Source organism: Heloderma suspectum, chromosome 10 (genome assembly GCF_057233095.1).
Source record: "Heloderma suspectum isolate Gila_16-S chromosome 10, 16-S_ref, whole genome shotgun sequence".
In the NCBI taxonomy this organism is placed as follows: Eukaryota; Metazoa; Chordata; class Lepidosauria; order Squamata; family Helodermatidae; genus Heloderma; species Heloderma suspectum.
The window spans coordinates 15,403,745-15,426,403 of record NC_139467.1 but is presented as its reverse complement, the minus strand read 5'-3'; the positions used below and the strand labels follow the sequence as shown (position 1 = coordinate 15,426,403).

Here is a 22,659-nt window from a genome sequence, read left to right as displayed (position 1 = left end):
TGATTAAAATACATTAAAATACATCATAATAAATACATAAACATTTATCAAACACATTTACAAAAACATTTAAACCAAATACTCAAAGCACCATCATTAGCAAGCGAACTGGGCAGCACACTCAATGAGGGAAGGCCTGGGTAAAAAGATGGGTCTGTAACTGGTGCCTAAAACATGTCACAGTTGGTGCTTCCCAAATACCATGGGGGAGAGCATTCCATACCATGTGTGCCACCATGGAGAAGGCCCTGACATGTGCTTAGACAGGCCATTAACTCTGTCTATAATTACCCTCAGCATTAGGTCATCTTACAGCACCTTTCTTGGCCTATATTGTTCTCTTTGTTTTATTTTGTTTCATTTTCTTTCATTTTGTTCAGCACAAGGTTGGCACTGCCTGCCCCCAGAGCCCTAGAGGAAAAAAAGGTTATTCATGCCCCCTCTACTAAATAGGCAGCTGAATCCTATTTTAGTCTGGATGCTCATTAGACTGTTCTTCCTCATCGGGCTGTCCTTACCTACCTACATTCTCTTCATCAATGTGTGCCACAAAGAGAGGAAGGTCAGCAGTGCACTCTACAGACACTCAATCTGGCCTTTACTGATGTCGTCTTCCTTTTACTCCTGCCCATCAGACTGGTTCCGTTCTTGGAGGTCCAGTTGAAGCCGAGGAGCATTGGTACTGCACTCCACTTGATCTCCAGGGCTTTCCTCCTGGCAGCCCTCACCATCAGCTCCTGCCTCTCTATGGCCTTCCCTGCATGGCTTGAGAAACCCTGTGCGCTCCCAATGGCTACTCTCATTTCTCTGGCCATCTGGGTCCTGTCCATTGGCTTCAGCATACGGTATCGTGAGCTTTTGGAAGTGTTTGAGCTGTTTTGTCTCCTCAAAGCCAACTGGTCCAAAATGATCATGACAACTGACTTCCGGTCGGAGCCAATGTCGCCCTTGCAGCATGCTGTGGAGCTTCCGCGGGACGTTATCTCAAACAGCTTTTTAAAAGGTTGAAAAACCTTTTCATCTCTTCCCTGGAATGAAAAGGGGGTCAGGAGCAGCTTTGGATGAAGTTTTGGAAGATTAGCTATCTCTGCGTATTAGCAGAGGGGCTAGACTCCGGAGCCAGTCTGCCAGAGCTTAATCATCACTCAAAGTTGTTTTGAACCTCCTATCTAAATAGGAGAAAATAGGGCTGACGTGCTCCATTGTAGTTTATGGATTAAGGGACACCAGCAACATTTGAGGAATGGATTAAGATATATCAACAATATTTGAGGACCTGCAAGATTTGTTTGAAGAGAAGGATGACTACATTAAGGCGAAAAAAAGGTTCTCCGCCTACCCTCCCCCCCACTCCTCCCTTGGCAAAGTCTCCGACAAGCGAAAATACAGAGGAGTTACTTGCTTTGATAAAAACTTTGTCCTTGCAATTTGCAGAACAGGCTAAGAGACTGGACACTATTCAAAATTCTATCACTGCCCTGCAAGGGGCTGTGGATTTAATCAACGCTTCTTGGAAAAAAATGGAGGCAAAGATTAACGAGCTGCAAGATCAGGTGGCAGGGAATGAGACAACATTACAAGCTTTTTTCAACAATTTCTCTGTCAGAATTTCTCAACTGGAGGCTTCTGTACACAGGGCAAATGTATGTAGCATTGGTATTAAAAATTTACCTACTGATATAAATTTGTCTACTTTTGTAGATAAGTTCCTGCATGAGATACTCCCTGTGCCATCTGATTATTCATTTGATATTGAGCAGGCATTCCATGTGTCAAATGCCAAAGGGACTGGTTATACGATGCAAGAATCTCCACAAAAAATTATATCCTGTGTTTGGCAAAAGAGGGTGGAAACCTTTTTTGGAAAGAAGATAAAGTTATGCTTTTTCTGGATTACACCAAAGAGGTTGCTGATAAAAGAAGGCAATTTACCAAGGAGAAAAATCTGGCAAAACAAATGAACTTACAATACCACTTAAAATATCCTGCTACATTTTGCATTTTTTCTAAAGGCCAGATGAAGAAGTTTCTGAATCATGAAATGGTGGAGGCGTGGCTAAATGGAAAATCGCATGAGATTTCTGCTCCACCACCATGAACTGGAATATACAAACATGTTTTGCTAATTGGCTATGTTTACTCTGGAAGATTCAGGCTAGGCCAGAGATAATTGCTCATATATGTGTGTGTGTGTGTGTGTGTGTGTATATATGTGTGTGTGTGTGTATATATATGTGTGTGTGTGTGTTTTTCTTCCTGCTCCTTTCTCTGTTTTCTTTTTATCTCTCTTCCCCCCCCTTTTTTTTTCTTTTCCTCTTTCGTTATTGCTGTGTCCTCCTAAGAATACTGTATTGTTGGGAAATTGTAGTTATTGATTAGGTTGTTGGTACTGTTTATTTCTTTTATAAAGATAAAAAAATAGAATAAAAAGCATTTTCAAAAGGATCATGACAACTGGTATCCTTGATGATTTCCTGGGCTCGTTCCTGTCCTTACTGGCTTTGCTTGTCTGCGCAGGTGAGCTGACCTGCTCACTGAAGCTCTTCAAACACCCCTTTGCTTGGTCCTAACGTTTGTTCTGTGCTGGCTTCCATATCATATTCTCTGCCTCCTGCTGATATGGCCAAACCCCCCTGACCAGTGCTCTCCATTCCCACACATTTGGTGCAATTCAGCTTTGCTGTTGGCTTATTTCACCTGTTGCCTTAACACCATCATCTGCTTCAGAGTCGAAGCTGTCAGACATCTCAGTGCACTGGGACTCATCCCTGACATAAATTCTCATGGATTGCGTGAGGTTGGGTTGAGGTTCTTGTGCCTACCTTACTTAGGAGATGGCCAAGGAATGTGCATGAGTGCCCTGTCTTTCACTGTACCATCATCTCTCTGGTCGCCTGTAGCCTCTTTCACTCCCTATGCTTCAATTAAAGCCCAGGGGAAGGCATAATGAAGTAACTCCTCCCATAGGGTATTTTCAGCTGTGGAAGTGCAGGCAGCCTGGGAGGCTAGCAGTGATTAAAGGTAAAGGTGTCCCCAACCAGTCGTGTCCAACTCTAGGGTGCAGTGCTCATCCCCGTTTCTAAGCCGAAGAGCCAGTGCTGTCCGAAGACGCTTCCGTGGTCATGTGGCCGGCATGACTGAACACCGAGGTGCACGGAACGCTGTTACCTTTCCCGCTGAAGCGGTACCTGTTTATCTACTTGCAATTTCTTGCTTTCGAACTGCTAGGTTGGCATAAGCTGGGACTGAAGATGGGAGCTCACTCCGTCACGCAGCACTCGGGTCTCGAACTGCTGTCCTGCCCACTTTCCAGTCTGCAGTTCAGCATCTTAGCCACTAAGCCACTGATTACGTAAGCTCAAAAACAGCACAAAATGAATTATAAAACACCCTGAGAATGAGGTAGAACAACAGAAGCCTCTTTCATGGGGGAAGAAAGCTTTCAGGAAATTGACTGAAGGACACATTTTGGCTCAGCACTAGCCCCACCTCTTCCCTTGAGCTAGACACAACACTCCCCCCATCACACCTGCATTGTGGAGGATGCAAAATGGGGGCCATCCTACAAACACAGTTGATGTTTCAGCACCCAAGAAAACCCCTTACGGAAAAAGAAACTATGCAACAACCCTTGTCAGCCTGGGAGAAACTGAAGAAGTTCTCCCCGCACCCCAGAGAAATTAGGTGAAATTGCTCCCCCAATTTCTCTGCCCACAGATAGGGTGGGGAATTGGGAGAGGGGGCCACTTGTGCACAGCTCTAATCTTTACCCATTGGGATGCAAATTCAAACCCAGGTTAACATTATGGATTATATTTATGCAGTGCAATCCTGTGCATGTCTATTCAGAAGTAAGTCCCACTGATTTCAATAGGGTTTACCAGGTAAGTGTGTATGGGATTACAGATTACAGGAAAGCAACCTTATGCTTTCCGAAAGAGTGCTCTGATGTCGGAGTGCTCAGAATATCCTATGCTCTGTAGGCAGAAGGAGCGATGGAAGCAATTTTCACCTCCCTATCCTCCTTGTTGTTAGTTTTTTTCTCTAGAAGGGCTTCTGAGCCCGTCTAGAGAGGTCACACTGCTGGGGGTGGGACCAGGATTGGAGAGGACACACAGTATGGTGTATCCTGGCCTCTCCTCTTTTCTGCCCTCTCTGTGTGTGACTTTGTGCACGCACGCAATCCTGCACACACACGCCTGAGTGTAAGCCCCATTAAACTCCATGTGTCTTACTTCTGAGTAGGCATACACAGGACTGCACAGTAAGTTTATATCGTGTTTCTTAATGGTTTCATTTTGTAAGCTGCCTCTGAGCTTTGCAATAAGGTCAGTAAAAATCTAGAAATAATGTTTTGTTTTAAGGAGGAAATAAAACAATACCATAGGGAGTGGAATTTCTTTCCCTACCAGTGGTATTAGATCATGTTCCTAGGGGTGTACGAAGCCTTCCTAAACCATATGGTTATGGGAGGACGCAGGCTTTCCAGATCGGCTGCTTAATGTGCAAAAAATAGGCGAGGGTTGTCATTGAATCTCAGCTCGCCTATCAACAAGGAAGAATTGATTTCTAGCAGAGAGCAGGTAGCATCTTCAGGTAAACAAGGTCACTGGTGGCAGACAATGCAGGAGCCATTTAGCACATCAGACAGCTCTGAGTGAGAGCTGAAGTTTGGACACCAAACCAGACTGTTGCTGTCCACTGCAATTGACTTAGAGAGCTGAGATCTCCTTTTAATCCATCTGATTCAGAAGCCAAAGGTGTCATGGATTTAAGTAGCTATGTGTTCCTACCGCTAATCTAAGTGAATGTGGGTCCATCACGTCAGCCGTAGTAGAGCTCATGCCTGCTTGCTTTTGCTGGTCATTTGATGAGCTCACCACCTCTTCAGAGCCCACCAGCATCACCAGCCCGCACGGGAGGCACTCAGAGCATATTGCTTCCTTTGTCTGCATCATTTTCTTGGAACGGTGCCGCTGTGGCTCTCTCTCTCTCTCTCTCTCTCTCTCTCTCTCAATCACAGAGACTATTACGCTTACATTTGCAATAATCTCCTGCCGCTTTTAGCCAATTTGGAGGATGAATGTAAATGGTGCATGCAATACTCATAGCAATTTTCCCCCCTTCCAGATGGATCTGTGGAAAAATTAGGCCTGAAGCAAAAGGATGAATTTTATCCACTGGGACCCCGGGGCTGCTCTGAACAAAAAGCCACCTTCTGAGTTAAGCTAATGAAAGAAAGCCAAGAGAAAGGCGGCCATGATCATCATGACATGCTGGGTCACTCTTACTCTTGGCCTCCTGGCAAACTGCAGATTAGAACTGTGTGGACCTTTCTGTAGGGATCTGATGTGCACAGAAACACCTTACAACTAGGCCTGCCATAATTACCCATACAAGGCTGAGCAGAAAAGTGGAATCGGAACTCAAGGTTCTAAGGGGCACGGGGAATAAGCAAGGTTCTACTCCTTAAGGTGATACATTTTACAGATATGACAGGCAGAAATTCAGCAGGTACAGCTTTTCCTGGAGTGGAGGAGAAAATGCTTCACTGTCTGAATTTCTACTAAACGCACAGCCATTAAAGGCACAATTGACCTGATGCAGCAGGGAGGCAACCCTGTTTTGAAAATCTGGAGGTTTTACCATTTGGGGAAGTGAGATTCCTGCCTGTAAAAAAATGAATGTGGAAAGGTGTGACACTTCTTTATTTATTTATAATACTTTTATACCACTTATATATTAAAATCCCTAAACAGTTCACATTAAAATACAATGTAGAGACAAGATATAAATAATAAATAATTGAAACATTTAAAAACATTGCAATACTAACACCTACCTGTGTAGCACAATATACACCTATGAAACTACGTTTGGGAGTTTGTCTATGTTTTGAAGACAATTGCGTATTTCGTTTAGGGCTGTCTTGCAATTAAAGAAATCTTAGTTGATTAATTGTATTTTTAATCACTAAACTAATCAATTAATTAATCCTATAGATTGCGCCCTTGATGATTGGAATCCCCCCAACTCGGAGGCTCCGATCATCCATCGTAGGGCAGGAGGAGTGGCGGAGGTGATCTTCGCCTCCCCGTCCTCCCGCCCTCCATATTTCACTTTTTGGCCTGTCAAGAGATGGCACTTCAGAGGGGGAGGGAAGGAGGGTGTCAAAGGGTCAGTATAGCTTGCATCCTGGCCTCCTCCCCTCCCTGCCCACCGGAACACCCTCTTTTCCCCCTCTCTGAGGTCAACTGCAGGACAGCTGGCATGGTTCTTTCTGCACTGGCTGCGGTGGGGCGGGGGAGACCTCTGATTCCCGCTTCCAAGGTTGGACAATGTCTAGGAGCCATCGTATTGCTCCTTCCGAGCACAACACTATGCATATTTACTAGACAGAAAAATGTCTTACAACTCCCAGCATGTTCTAGCCAGCCATGGTGCAATCCTATGCATACTTACTTGGGAGTAGGTCTCATTGAACTCAGTGGGACCTCTGCCTGGTAAACCTGTATAGGATTCCGCTGTATACTGCCATAAATTTGACATATGAAGAAAAATAAGGGCTCTAAAGCAGGGGTAAGGAAGCTTTTTTTTTCCTGTCAAGGTCCTCATTACCTCAGCCTAAGCTTTTTGGGGGTCCACATTCCATCTGTGGGGGTGGGCAGAGTCAAAAGTGGGTGGAGTTACAAATGTGACTCCTACTTTTGTTCATTATGCAATGGGAGACATTTGCATCTAGACATTCTCCTTCCTCGAGCTGTGCAAAGTTCCTGTTTTGTAGCCGGAGAACAAAGCAAATAATATCAATAACCAGAGGGGCGTGGCCTGAGAGGCATGGCTGAAGGGAGGGGCGTGGCCTGAAGAGAGTCCAGAGGTCCAGACTGAGAGGTCTGAAGGTCCTCATTTAGCCCACAGGCTGGAAGGTCCTCACCTCCACTTTATAAGATTGTGCTGCATATCTGCATAAGAGCAAGAGTCCTGAAGCAAACTTCCACGTTTTTTTTCTTTTTGTTCTTTAGTTAGTTACACACACATTTCTCAGCAGCAGGCACCACTTCAGAAGAAGCATTCTTCTTTCCCCCTCAAACCAGGAGGGAATGCCTCTTCTCGTCTGCTTGCCTACCTACAGTTTTTATAAGTGGTTGTTTGTGTGTGAGGGGGGGAGTTTTTACATCATTTTTTAATGGAAGGGCTTGTGTAACATTTGCTTTCTCCAATTACAATATTAACAAGGCATCCTCCCCACCCCCAAAGGGGAAACTAGGGAAAATGATTTATGAGGGACAGAGATATTTATTTATTTGTTTGTTGAATTTCTATACCGCCTCATAGCCAAAGCTCTCTGGGCAGTTGACAGAAGTCAAAACATTAAATACAATATAAAAAGCTTAAAGGCCATTTACAAAAAAGCACATAAAAGCACACAGGCAATAGACACAAATAACATGTAACTGAAAACAACTTTGAACTGTCAGTCATAACTAAAGACACATCCAGGACCGATTAAAATTCATCATGTGCTGCCAAATGCCTGGGAGAAGAGACAGGTCTTAACCTGGAGCCTAAAAGACAACAATGTTGGTGCCAGGCGGACCTCATCAGGGAGCTTGTTCCACAGATGGGGGGTCACCACTGAGAAGGCCCCCTCCCTTGTTGCTGCCTTCCAAGTTTCCTTTGAGGAGGCACTCAGAAGAGGACCTTAGATGCTGAACAAAGTGTACTGGTCAGTTCATTTCAGGGGATAAAAAAGTAAGGATGGTCCCCTGTAAACGTGACATGCACAGCCACTTTTTTGGGGGGGGGGACATGGCCTTGCAAAAAGGAGTGGAGTCGTGGCAAATTTTGAGTGCAGCTGTCCATCATGACAGGTCCCATAGCTACACCCCCAAGAGAGTCCAGAAATGCAAGCAACTGAGTTGATCCATGTCAACAAACCAGTTCTAGCCATGTTCATCTCTACAGGGAGCAGGTCTTTTGCAAAGCTAATGGGCCTTAATTCCCCCCTGCCACACACATGCACAAATGACCTTGCATTACAACAGGAATAGCTCACAACTATATATTGTTGCTGAAATAATTCATCTACCCCCATCGTACTTGCTACTGTGAGAATTGCAGCTAAACTCAGAGGGAACAGGATATTCTGAGGGGGGTTGGCAACTGACATCAATGTCCCTGCTAATCCAAAAGTGTCAGTGTTGCGTGAAAAAGTAGGGGCAATATATCGATTGGCTTTAGTTTTTAAATCTGTGGAGGACAGGTGAATGCAGAGTAAATTAGTAAAGCAGGCAGCGTTGAACCTTCAGGAATGTATACTGGTGGATGCAGGGAAGCTTTGATATGATCTTGCGGAATGACAATAGGAGCGTTACATGAGTGTTCCTGAAGTCATTTTTGAAATGTCGGAGGCAATGCGAGAACTACAGGAAACCAAGATAAACTGCAACGGTTTAGTCTCATGTGCTGTTTGAACAGCTGGAGAGATCAGAGACACTGATGAGATGGGCTGATAGTTAGGAACCAAGCTGTGTGGCCAAACACCATTGCTAGCAGGACGGGGATGCACACCACTTTCACAATGCGGGGAGAAGGGAGCAAGGATGGTGGGGCAGGGGAGAAATGGCACAGAATCAGCATTCAGAACTCTGAGGGACCAGTGAGGCCCCGAATCAACTCCAGTTGCAGGCATGCAATCTCATAACTCAGCCCCCTGAAAAGGTTCACAGCCTTGAAAATAGGGCAGAAGGAATGAACAACACACATGACTGATGGTGGTGGTGGGTATCTACTGAATTTCTCTCTTTCTTTCTCTCTCTCCCTCCCTCCCTCCCTATTTCTCTCTCTCCTGGTTGGTTTTTTGGTTGTTGTTGCCTTAGCAAAGAACATGGAAACATAGGAGGCTGTCTTATACCAATCTGTCTGTCTATCTCAGTACTGGCTACACTGACGAGCAGTGACCATGCAGGCAGGAAATTATTTATTTATTTATTCATTCATTCATTCCATTTATATCCCACCTTTCTTCCTTTGTGGAACTCAAGGTGGCTACATGTGGTTCCCAGGTGGTCTCCCATCCAAGCACTGACCAAACCCAGACCTGTTTAGCTTCATCAAGGTGACTGCATCATGTGCCTTCTGACCATGATGGGAGCTGGAGTTGTAGTCCATCGCAGAGGGCGCCAGGTTGGGAAAGGTTTCTCTTCACTTACCTGTATGCGTATACATGCACACACAAGCCTTCTTCTGGCGTTCAATATGCTCTGAGTGTCAGTCAGAACCAGTCAGAACTCTAAAGGAGCTATCCAAGGTGCTGAACCAAACCCCCAAAATAGGTTCAACACTTTGGATAGCTCCTTTACAGTTCTGACTGGTTCTGACCGAAACCTAGAGTGGATTCACAGCCCCCCTGACCTCAGAGCCACCAGCTTCCACTGGTTTTAGGGTAGAGTAAACATGTGAGGAGGGATCGTGTGCTAGCCCAACCCCTTCCACTTTCATTTCCATGGCTCTCTATTCTTGGAAGGTGGATTTCTGAAGGGGAGAGCTTCATCCATCCGTGGGGGCTCCTCGCATGATTTTGAGCACTGGTTTTTCAGCATGGAGAGTCTGCATGGGCAGAGGAGAGTCTCTGTAGTGGAAGACTTTTATATTGAGGAGATTGTGTGACATGCTACAACTGCTTCTTTTATGCCTGAAACTCCTGTGAGACCTTAAAAACCAAGTCTCTTGGGCCTCTTTAAGAGCCTTCTAGCTCTTGGCCTGAGCCCTCTTGGCCTGACTCCTGTTTTCCCAGAATATGGTCAGGCTGGTACGATCTTGGAATGCAGGAGGTTCTCTTTGGCCATGGTCCACCTGCCTTAGCACTTATCTCTTGGGTAGAATAAAAAAATGCATAATCATCATGAGACTGAAAGTTTTGCCCATCAACAGGTGTCATTGATTAAGGGGGCTGTGAAAAACAGCACATGGACACAGGGGACTTCAAGTATATAAGACCCTCCAGAGCATCACTCAGTTGAGCTTCAGTGCAGACCAGGAGCATGGAGGTGCTGCATCGGCTGACTGGAGTCTCCCTGCTGTCGTTATCTGGGGCTCCCAACAGCAGAATGGAGGAGTAAGAAATTTTGCTTAGTTTGCTTTATAATATCGTATGTTGTTGTTGTTGTTCAGTCATTCAGTCGTGTCCGACTCTTCGTGACCCCATGGACCATAGCACACCAGGCCTTCCTGTCCTGCGCTCTCTCCCGGAGCGTGCTCAAGTCCATATTCATTGCATCCGTGATGCTATCTAGCCATCTCATCCTCTGCCGTCCCCTTCTCCTTTTGCCTTCAGTCTTTCCCAGCATCAGGGTCTTTTCCAGGGAGTTTTCTCTTTGCATTAGGTGGCCAAAATATTTGAGCTTCACCTTCAGCATCTGTCCTTCCAATGAACAGTCAGGGTTGATTTCCTTTAGGATTGACTGATTGGACCTCCTTGCAGTCCAGGGGACTCGTAAGAGTCTTCTCCAGCACCACAGTTCGAAAGCATCAATTCTTCAGCGCTCAGCCTTCCTTATAGTCCAGCTCTCACAGCCATACATTACTACTGGGAAAACCATAGCTTTGATTATACGAACCTTTGTCGGGAAGGTGATGTCTCTCCTTCTTACTATGTTGTCTAGGTTTGCCATAGCTTTCCTCCCAAGAAGAAAGCGTCTTTTAATTTCATGGCTGCAGTCACCGTCTGCGGTGATCTTGGAGCCCAAGAAAATAAAATCTGTCACTGCTTCCATTTCTTCCCCTTCCATATGCCAGGAAGTGATGGGGCCAGATGCCATGATCTTCTTTTTTTAATGTTGAGTTTCAAACTAGCTTTTGCACTCTCCACTTTCACTCTCCACAAGAGGCTCTTTAGATCCTCTTCACTTTCTGCCATTAGGGTGGTATCATCTGCGTATCTGAGGTTGCTGATAATTCTCCCGGCAATCTTAATTCCAACCTGTGATTCATCCAACCCGGCGTTTCTCATGATGTACTCTGCATATAAGTTAAATAAGCAGGGCGACAATATGCAGCCTTGTCGTACTCCTTTCCCAATTTGGAACCAATCGGTTGTTCCATGTCTGTCTGGTTCTTACTGTTGCTTCTTGACCCTCGTACAGGTTTCTCAGGAGACAAGTAAGGTGGTCTGGTACCCCCATCTCTTTAAGAATTTGCCACAGCTTGTTGTGATCCACACAATCAAAGGCTTTAGCATAGTCAGTGAAGCAGAAACAGATGTTTTTCTGGAATTCTCTTGCTTTCTCCACATGATCCAGCGAAAGTTGGCGATTTGATCTCTAGTTCCTCTGCCTCTTCGAAACCCCGCTTGTACTTCCGGTAGTTCTCGGTTCGCATACTGCTGAAGCCTAACTTGTAGGATTTTGAGCATAACCTTGCTGGCATGTGAAATGAGCGCAATTGTACATATGCTTAACTGGAATACCCTGCCTGCTATAGTTAATAAAGCTTTTTGACTCTTGCTAGCTTGTGTAGTCATTGCTCTGAATCCAAGGAAGAACCTCTCTGGCAAAGCAGTCTCCCCTTCAGAAAGGCACCCTCCATGTGTAGAGAGGGTGACAGCAACACACGCAGAGGGGCAAGACTCACATACTCCCCTTCCTCTCATGTTTACCCTAAAACAGAACATCTGAGGAGGGCTGCACATACAGAGGCATGTGGGCACAGCTGCTGGACAGTCTCGTGCAGTGTTATCAGTGACAGTGAATTTTTCAGAATCATAACCCCAATTTTGCAATTTAAGGGGAGAAACTGAAAAACACCTATCTCTGCACTACACCTTCATACTAATTTTACACCACTTTTTACAACTGTTTATGACTTCCCACAAAGCATTCTGGGAACTGCAATTTGATGAGGGAGCCCAGAATTCTCTGTTAGAGGTGCCTGACACCCACACAGCACACATAAATGCACACACAGATCAGAACTAGAGATCCAAGCAAATGATGTTTCAACCAGTTTAAGCCTGTAGCCACAGGGCTTACAGGAGAAGAAAACTCACTAAGGCTGCAATCCTATACCCAGCTACCTGGATGTAAGCTCCACTGAATTCAATGGGACTTGCTTCTGAGTAGACATGTCTAGGACTGCACTGTTAAGAAGTAAAGCTAAGCACAGTTACTAGAGAGTAAGTTTCACACCAAAATCAAAGGGAATTCTTTCTGGATAAACCTGCTTAGAAATGGGTTTTAATTAATTCACATATTAATCTCTATGTGGAAACCGTCTTGATGAAGTCTCAGTCAAAATGTTATATTTTGAGTTTCTGAGTTCTAAATAGATTGCCTTTTGGAACTGGAATTCAGCTGGATTGAGAGAGAGAGAGAGAGAGAGAGAGAGAGAGAGAGAGAGAGCATCTGACCTGTTTCTGGCTGTGATTCAAAGTACTGGTAATCACCGTTTATGGCCTTAACAGTTTGGAACCATGTCATGCCCACATCTGAATTGCAGATGGTGAGAATGCATGGGAGAGCTTTCTCAGTTGCAGAATCTACTCTTTGGAACTCCCTGCCTCAGGAAATCAGTATCTCCCCCCCCCTCCGCCCTCCAGTGGTATACCGACACTGGACAGCAATGATATTATCAACAACAACAGCATAGGACAACAATAAAAAAATACTGCCATATGGAGTGTTACTGTTCAGGGTTCCATGCCCTTTTCTACAATACACTATTCCACACATGCACACATCATTTTCTTTTCTTTTTTTTTCCTTTTAGCAGTTAATCAGTCTTCTTTGGCCCCTGAACATAGTCAACCATCATTCAGCTGTTTAGGGATTTCTCAACACCACCACCACTGTTACACTTTTGTTTGTTCATTTGTTTTTAAAAAGGGCTTTTTTTGTACTTCTGCAAGCCTTGGGTTTTCCCCAAGCCTACTGATACCTCCGCCCTGTGCCTGGATGGTTCCCGTTCGGCTACAAAATGATCCACATTCAGAGAAGGAACTTCACTATTGGCATATAGGAAAAACATAAAAACAGTGGTTAGCTGCCTTCCCCATCCTGAGTTTCTCCAGCTGCTTTGGACTACTACTACCAACATCCCTGTCCATTGGCCATGCTGGCTGGGCTGATGGGAGCTGCAGTCCGACACAGCTGGAGGGATCCAGGTTGGGAAAAGCTGGGATATAGGAATTATCATCATCATCATTATCACAGAGAGGAAGGCCAGGATCTCTTCTCGATCATCCCAGAATGCAGGACATGGAATAATGGGCTCCAGTTACAGGAAGCCAGATTCCAGCTGAACATCAGGAAAAACGTCCTGACTGTTAGAGCAATACGACAATGGAAACAATTTCCTAGGGAGGTGGTGGGCTCTCCCACACTGGAGGAATTCAAGATGAAACTGGACAGCCATGTGTCAAGGATGCTTTGACTTGGATTCCTGCATTGAGCAGGGGATTGGACTCAGTGGTATTATAGACCCCTTCCAACCCCAGTATTCTATGATTCTATGATCATCATCATTATCATCATCTCATTCTCTTAAGGCTAGTTCAGTCTTAGATTAATTTCCTCCATGTAGTATATTCCAACTAGGGATGTCCGTCACTGGGAAATCCATTTCATTTTTGATCCGATGAAGTTCTACAGCATGTACGATTTGCTTGCATCTGTGGACTGAGCTGTGGGCTGCTCCCCAAACTCTGGGAACATTTTGTGCAGGTGTTTTTTTTGAAGGGGGGAAGGTTCTGCAATTTGCACAAATTCCTGGGCAATTTGCACAAATTCAGCCATAATTTGTGCAAATTATGGCCAAATTTGCACAAATTATGGCTAGATCCTGCAACTTATGCAAATTTGACCATGATTTGTGTAATTTGCACAAATTCAGCTAGAATTTTGTGCAAACGTCTCCTCAATTTGCACGAATTGTAGAACCTTCCCAAAGAATTGTGCAAAATTCCTTGAGAATCCACGAACTGGCCCAACTCACTGCAGATCAAGTCGAGTGCTGAAGCAGGAACCAAATGAAGTCTAGGGGACTGAGCCTAGGAAAACCCATCAAACTCCATCCCCCAAATGGATTTCTCTGACATCCCTAGTTCTGACTATTCCCAAGGACTCACACAGAAAAACGTGTGCCTCAGCCCCCTCTGCAGATGCAACTACAGCCTCCCTCAGCAGTGGTTGCCCTGATTGTGGTGGCACATTTTTCAAAAAGGCAGCACAGACAGCTGAAGACAAGAGAGATAACGAAGATTGTGGTGGCACATTTTTCAAAAAGGCAGCAGAGACAGCCGAAGACAAGAGAGATAAGGAAGACACAAGAGCGATAAGAAAGACAGGAAGGAACTGGATGGAGAGTCAGTACAACTACCCAGTAGGGTACGAAAACAGAACTGCAAAAGACTTTGGCAAGCCAGACAAAACAACTTAAAAGCGGGTGAGTAATGTATCAAACAAGGTTTCTAATGTATGGGATTAAAGCAGCCTTTCCTAACCTGGTACACTTCAAATGTGTTGAACTACAAATCCTAGCATCCCCCAGCCAGCACCAGGGAAACACCAGGGTTAGGAAGGCTGGAGTAAAGTCTTTGGGAAGGGGCAGGGAAGGAAGCAAACACCCATGTGAGGTGTTCTGAGTGCCCAAAATGTAGGCACGTAGCAGGAGGCAATAGCTGGCCTGGGTCTGAGCCCAAGCCATGGCTTCTGGGCAAGATTTAAGGGCCTGTGACAAAAGCAACTTGATTGTCTGGGATGCTACTTAACTATCACCTCAACAAGCTGGAATAAATGGTGCAAACTATTCATCTGACCTGAATAAATACAGTTTTACAAATCCTAGAATGCAAATGTATCATGCAATTTGACAAAGATAAATCATGCGTGCAATCAAAGTCTTGAAATGGGCTGGAAAAGAAGGTATTCAAAAGCTGGATGCCTGGTGGGGGTGCCAAAGATGCACACTCTGCGACTGCAACACCATTGAGTTCAGGGAACTGTAAGACCTAATTCCCTCTGTGATAATCCACGCCCCTCCGCCTCCAGGCATGTTCAGCTTTCTTTCTTTTTTTATACTAAGTCTTTATCTCTTTTGCTTGTAGTGGTTTGAGGACAGGCATGCAGGCAAAATTATACCCAATCATTCATTGTAAGATGCCATGAGAGTAGTAAATAACTTCAAACATACTAGTCTACCTGTATTGATGCTCTGGGTAACCTGCGGTGATTCCCTGCCCCCGTCACCACCACCACACCTCCACAATGTTTCTGGTGATGGCCTCAGCCAAACCTTCACCAAGAACCTACATTCCGAATGCTAGGAACATTGTAAAAATAGTAATAAGGAAGATAACATATCTTAAGCATGTGCAGAGTACATTCTCCTCACTGTCAAAAAAGAGGACACAGATTTGCCAAACATTTTCATGGCCTCATTTATATATACAGCTGCCAATTGGGAAATAATTAGTATAATTTAAATAGAAATACAATACCACTTGTGCTCAGTCTGTGCTTGCTCAGTCTGCTGTCCAGGTGCTAACTGCGAATGGGCTAATCAAGGCCCCTGTTCTCCCTTCCTGCTTATGGTTCTTTTATCTTTAAACCAGATTTGGACTGGACAGCCCTTCCAATATTGCAGGGGCATCAAACCAGGGCTGGCCCAAGATATTTTGCTGCCTGAGGCAGAGCAGCAAATGGTACCCCTCAGCCAACCAAGTCAAGGTGCATAGGATGCTAGGCAGGCATGTTATTTGGGCACATTAGGCAGAAAATCACATAAGTGCCTTTCCTCATCTCTTGCAGTACAAATACAGTATTAACAAACTGGATAGCTAACGATTTGCTGCCCTTTTAAATCTGTCACCTGAGGCAGCAGCCTCACTTTGCCTCATGGTAGGGCCAGCCCTGTGTCAAACCTTGGGCCTATGGGCCAAACCCAGCCTACCTGAAGTTGCAATCTGGCCCTCTGGGATTCCTCAGAGTGCCACACCCCCTTGCTCTGCCCTCATCCCCTTTCCCCCAGCTGATCATTTGGTAGTTTCCCGGCTTTGGAGTATTTTTTTTTCCCCCATTCTAAAAGGTCAAAATGCCTCTCCTAAGGCTTAGTTACTGGCAGTTAAGAGTTTTAAACTAATATACACTGGGTAATTTTGGCCCCCACCCTTTTTGCCTTCAGCCCCACCTACCACTGGAATGCAGCTCCTGAAACACAGCATGCCTTCAAACAGAGAACTGCCCCCTCTAACGCAGGACACATGGCCAGCCTGCGGAGTAACCACAGCAAGAGACTTCTAAGTCAAAGGGCACAGCTTCAAAGCTTGACGCCTGGTATCTGATCAGTTGTGCATTGACAGATGATCATAGAATCATAGGGTTGGGAGGGGCCTACAAGACTATTGGGTCCAAACCCCTGCTCAGTGCAGGAAGCCTGATTCCCAGGTGGTCTCCCATCCAAGTACTAACCAGGGCTGACCCCGCTTAGCTTCTGAGATCAGACGACATCAGGCACATCCAGCCCTTTAAAGTTTCAGTTTAGAAATGACTAAAGCACAACTCACAGCCAACGAAGCCGGAGCAAGACAGCTCTTGACTGAGAGTTTTGCTAGGGACTGCTGAGTAATCTATTGCTCCCGGCTTTGTTTCCTAAGTTTTCCATATGGTGGCCACTTATGAATCTCCAAAACGGAGAACATGCACCATCAGAACAGAGGACAAAAGAGGACAGTGATTTGCAAACAATCTGCATATGTTAATTTATAGGTATAGATGCAAATTTTGGAATTGTAATAGAAATTCAGTGCATCTCACCATAGTATGTGACCTGTGCGCCTGCCTGCTCAGTCTGCTGTTCAAATGCTAACTGTGGATTGGCAATAGTTCTTCTGCTCCTTTCTCTTTCAACTGGAATTGGAAATGACAGCCCTTCAGATAGAGGACAGCCCTCTGTAAAAGAGAACATATGACCTCCCTAGTTCTCCAGCACTACATTTCCTTAATTTCAGCGTCTCACTGAGGGGCTATTGTAAAATCCCAAATGCTTGTTGCTCTGTGATTATGAGTGCATTGTTTAATGGTCACTCCATGCAACAGAAACATATAGGTCTTAAATATTTATTTGTAAGTATTTAAATACGTATTTAAATAAGTATTTGTTAGGAACTGGTAACAGGTTGCTCTCTCGACCACTGCCTGTATCTACTATGGACTAACCGTCTTAAACCTTAGACCTGCCTTCCCTGAACCTAAAAGGTGTGTGCCCTTAGTTAAAGGTTCAATCACACTTTTAGTTGTATCCTAACAATCATGCCCTATGGAGGTGATTGTTTGTAGGACTGAGGCCAATTTTAATTCAGAACTCGAAACAAAAGTCTAAGTTTCACATTTCCATATCAAAATATGGAGTTAGAAACTGGGATTATTTTCATTAATATCTGAAATCTAACCATTTGGACCTCCCCCCACAACGTATTCATTTTATTTCAGAACTTCCCTATTCATTTCAGTTCTGTTCTAACATAACGGCATGTTTTGTTTTGTTTTGTTTTGTTTTGTTTTAGGCCAGACCCACAGAAAGGTAGACAGTGCACGATTCTGAGAAGGGATGGATCCCTTCACCTCCTTTCCATATGATTATGAAGTCCACAACAGCAGCTGGAATGAAAGCTGGTTCATGGGTCCTTCCTCAAATACTACCCATATCTGGGTGATGAAAATGTTTTCCATGGCAATGTACAGCATCACGTTGCTCCTGGGGACCACAGGCAATGCCCTAGTTATCTACCTCACTGGTTTTCACATGAAGAAGACAGTTACCACCATATGGTATCTCAACTTGGCTGTAGCTGATTTCATTTTCGCCATTTGCCTCTCCTCTGAGATAACCTATCTGGCCCTGGATCGCTGGTCTCTGGGAAGGCTGATGTGCAAACTGGACACTGTGGTGCCCTTCCTCAACATGTTTGCCAGTGTCTTCTTCTTGACAGCCATCAGCGCGGACCGCTGTGTTTCTGTGGTGCATCCAGTCTGGGCATTGAACCACCGTACTCTCTGGCGGGCTTCCCTCATGGCTGTAATCATCTGGATGATGGCCTTGGTCCTCAGCTCCCCCTATTTCAGTTTCCGTGACACAGAACACTCATTGGATGGCACAATAGAGTGCACCTACAACTTTGGTTCCAAGGGTGCTAGTGACCTAATGACACACCGTTCCATGGTGGCTACTGAATTTGTGCTTGGCTTTCTCATCCCCTTCAACATCATTCTGGCCTGCTACTGTGCCATTGTTATCAAGCTAAAGGGCAAGATCTTTAGTCAATTTGGAAGATCCTTCAAAATCATCGTGGCGGTAGTGGTGGCCTTCTTCGGTTGTTGGTTCCCCTACCACCTCTTCTCCATTCTCGAAACGCTGGATGATGACAGCCTGGAAATGAAATACATCCTTGATATAGGTTTGCCATTGGCTAACAGCCTGATCTGCCTCAACAGCTGTCTCAACCCCCTTTTATATGCCTTCATCGGGCCAGACTGCAGAAAGGCTAATTGGCACTCCTTCGTGTCAGCCTTTAAAGGGGCGTTCAGTGAGAAGTGGACCACAACCTCTTTTTCCAGCAACAGAAACTCTAGTTCCACATCAGGAGTAGAGTCCAGCATGGTTTGATTGGTCTTTTCCCATGCTCAGCAGGCCTTTGGGTATTCTGTGTTCCTTGCCACCAAAGAAATTAAAATTGTGCTCCAAGCCAGATTTTGCAAACTAAATACTTGATGGATATTTTGGGGAGATGCAGGAAAGGGCCTTTTCAGTGGCTGCCCCCAGACTCTGGAACTCCCTCCCAAACGATGCCCATAGCAGTGGAGGCTGGTGGCTCCAATTTCAGTGGGGCTGTGAACCCATTCCGGGTTTCAGTCAGAACCAGCCAGAATGCTAACAGAGCTATCCTAGGTGCTGAATGTATTTTGGGGATAGGATTCAGCACCTTGGATAGCTCCTTTAGAGTTCTGGCTCGTTCTGACTGAAACCCAGAATGGACTCACAGTCCCACCGACATTGGAGCCACCAGCCTCCACTGGCCCACAGCACCCACTATGCCAGTTCACACAGTCATGGAGAGGAAAATTAGGCACAGTGGCATATTTCCCACCCCACGCATGCCTGTCATGTGCCAGTGGAGGCAGATTAGCATAATTACCCTCAGCAGTGCAGCTTGTCATGTCATGCAAACACAGCCAGGGTGGCTTGTTGCCATGGGTAACAAGCCACCCAGAACCCATTAGTTGATCTTATTGCTGGTTTTATTGCATTCTTACCGTTTTTATGGCGTTTGTATCATTCTTCATATTATACCGGTTTTATGTATTTTATTGCTATATGCCACCATGGGAGAGCTTTTGCCCTGAAAGGCGGCCAAGAAATATTTTAAATAAATAAAAATAAATACGTATTTCCCCCTCTGAGATTGTGCAAACCCGGCCACTCTGTCAACCATCTAACAAGATGTAAAGACTTTTCTGTTCCAGCAGGCCTTTCATTTGCCTGGTTGGTTGGTTTTATTCCAGGTTGTCCATTTTTGTTGCACTTTTTATTGGCTTTTACCTATATATTACTGGCTCCTGTTTCTGTCTCTTCTTCTTATCTTTTTTGTAGTATTTATATGTGATTTTTTGGTGTGTTTCTGTGGCTTTTATCCACCTTAAGCACGGAGTATGGAAAAGACAGGATGCAACTGTTTCTAATTAATTGTTTCTAATTAATTAATTATAATTGTTTATAATTAATTATAAATGTTAATGAAATGTTTATACTTAATTAATTAATGATGTCTTTTAGGTATGCTATTCTGCTTCTTTTAGCTGGGTAAAGAGGTAAGGTGATAAACAATGAGCAATGGAAACTCACTTCTTGACTATTGGGGAGTCCTACTGAAGCATGGGCTTCATAAATTCCACTGTCAGGCTCACATTGGAAAACCTATAGTTCAGGCCCTGATTCCCTTCTAGTCAGAGGGATGGAACTGCAGCCAGATAATGCTGGGACATTATCACCACAGCCCGGGATCTTCCAGATCCTGGAAATCAGGTGACACCAGAGGACCAATCTAGTGAGGGGGAGAAATTTGGTTGGTTGGCACTGTAATGTAAACTTTACCTAATTTTGCACTTTTGAACCAGGATGCGAACCAAAACCCAGTTATCTTTTGAAATGTGCACTTTTCCAAATTTTTACAAAGCTTATAAAAATGTGAATTAAACATGTATATAAAAATGTGTCTGTTAGGGGAACGTGCACACCCAAATAGTGAAAATAATGTTCAAAAATACTAGGAAAACTGCTTGCAAAAATGTGTATCTCAGGCAAAACTGTGTTCAGAAATGCATAGGTCAAGGGAAATACACACAAGAATGCATACGAATCTTCATGCACTTTAGAAACAAATCTCAAGGTATGGATGAATTTAAGATTGGAAAACTGAGAAAATGAAATAGACAGATTCATCCTGATCAGTGCCATACTACTATCTGATATAAACCCCCCAGGTGTGCCTCTCTCTGTCTCTCACTCTCTCTGTGGGTAACTCTGCTTAGCGAAACCACACCTGACGGATTGATGTTCACCTACCAACTATTAGGAACAGGACATTGTCTTATACTGAGCAGAGCATTGGTCCATCTAAGTCAGTATTGTCTGCATTGGCTGTCACTCCCCACCCAATCTGGAGATTCTGGGGATTGAACCTGGGACCTTTAGCATTCAAAGCATGTGTTACATTGCTAAGCTGCAGCCCTTCCCTGCCTGCCTGTGTGTGTGTTAGCCAGCCATCTGCCTACCAGTCAGCCACCTACTTGCCAGCCCATGGGCTGGAGTGTCTGCTGTCCTACCCATTTAACAATATGGGCTTAAAGCCTGCTTTGAAAACATATGGGATGAAGGGGACTTGAGAATTCAAATTCAAAGGTCCATGAGCACCTTCAGTTAACTTTAGCAGGCTTTCCATTGCCATCCAGTTATGTGAACAAGTTGCGCAATTTCAGGGCTCTTTGATGGATATCCATTGATCCTCGAAAGATGACACTTACGGTGTGTAATATATAAATGAATGCGGAGACCTACAAGAATGTGCAGATGCGTTTTTTTAATAACCTTATTCTATCTCTACTTCAAGTGATGTTACTGTTGGCTACTGTTATGATAGGGCTACATACTTTCAATTCGTCAAGAGTTCACAGTTCCACTTATCTGTAATACTTGGATTCAAGCTTTTAAAAAAAAATCTAAGCAGTTGGAATGTTTATGAACATTCTATAGCACATCAGTGGCTGAAATTATGCCTGGGAAGGGACTGTTTCAGTTCTTGGAAGCCAGAACTCTCATATCCAATTGTAAGAATGATCTCAAAAACTGCACCCTATAATTACTTCAGAGTTGTGGTAACGGTAGAGGTTGTTGTTGTTGCTTTTTCCTTTTGTTGAATTCACCTAATGGAGGAGCAAAACCACTATTTTTAACCACTATTCTTTCTGCAAAACTATATGCATCAGGGGAGCAATTATGTGCAGTTACGTAATTTTAGACTCTGGACTTTAAGATCTCACAGCTGCCCCCTCCACCTCTTGAGATAGTATTGGGTATGACTTCACTCACCTCAAAATGTAGTAAGCCAACCCTGCTGCATTTGGTGACCTTCCGACCCTTTCAACTGAATAGAGCCCTGGACTTCTAGCTCAAAGTCCTGCACTGATGGCACCATTTATTCTGATACCACATTCATCTCTCTCCAACCACAGAAAGCACCCTAAAAGATTACCCAAAGCTGGTCACTGCTATTGATTTTAGGTTGCATATAAATGATGTGTATAGTATTTCTCCCGTGTGTTTTTCAGCCATTCTCATTCTCGTTGACAGAAAAGAAATTGCTTTTGAAAAGGAATTCCATGGTGAAGAAAATCTTCATGGGTTGGGTTTGGGTTTCATGTGCTTACCTTATTTACCAGGTAGCCAAGGACTCTATGTGTGTGTGTGTGTGTGTGTGTGTGTGTGTGTGTGTCTTTCATTGTACAATCATCTCTCCAGCAGCCGGTAGCCTCCTCAGCTTCCCACACTTCAATTAAAGCCCAGGGAAAGACATCATAACAGTGGAGGCAGGTGGCTCTGGTGTCAGTGGGACAGTGAATCCACTCCAGGTTTTACAACCAATCAGAACTCTAAAGAAGCTGTCCAAGATGAGGAGCTCCTTTAGAGCGCTGACTGGTTCTGACTGAAGCCTGGAACAGATTCACTGCCCCATGGATATCAGAGCCACCTACCTCCAATGCATCGTAAGGTACAGTAATTCCTCCCTTAGGGCTATTTCAGCTCAGGAAGTGCAGGCAGCCTTGGAGGCTGCAGAGCAATGGAGAGAGGTGTAATAGAAAGAAAACACACATACAGCACCCTCAGCCACCTTGCACTGATGAGGTAAAAGCTCAAAAACACCACACAAATACACAATAAAACACCCTGAGAATGAGGCAGAACAATGGAAGCCTCTTTTATGAGGGAAGAAAACTTTCAGGAAATTGGAGGACAGATTTTGACACAGCGCTAGCTCCACCTCTTCCCTGAAGCTAGACACAACACTGCCCTCCTCTCACCTGCATTGTGTGGGATGCAAAATGGTGGCCAGCC

The 22,659-nt window shown here is 44.6% G+C and overlaps 1 protein-coding gene across 1 annotated transcript; it reads left to right on the top strand.

The window, feature by feature from the left end:
- Positions 1-17,688: 17,688 nt before the first annotated feature.
- On the top strand, positions 17,689-18,746 carry LOC146337789 (chemerin-like receptor 1). The gene has a single exon (XM_084814356.1). The coding sequence runs from the start codon at positions 17,707-17,709 to the stop codon at positions 18,655-18,657; it is 951 nt and encodes a 316-aa protein (XP_084670482.1). The 5' UTR covers positions 17,689-17,706; the 3' UTR covers positions 18,658-18,746.
- The last annotated feature ends 3,913 nt before the right edge of the window (positions 18,747-22,659 follow it).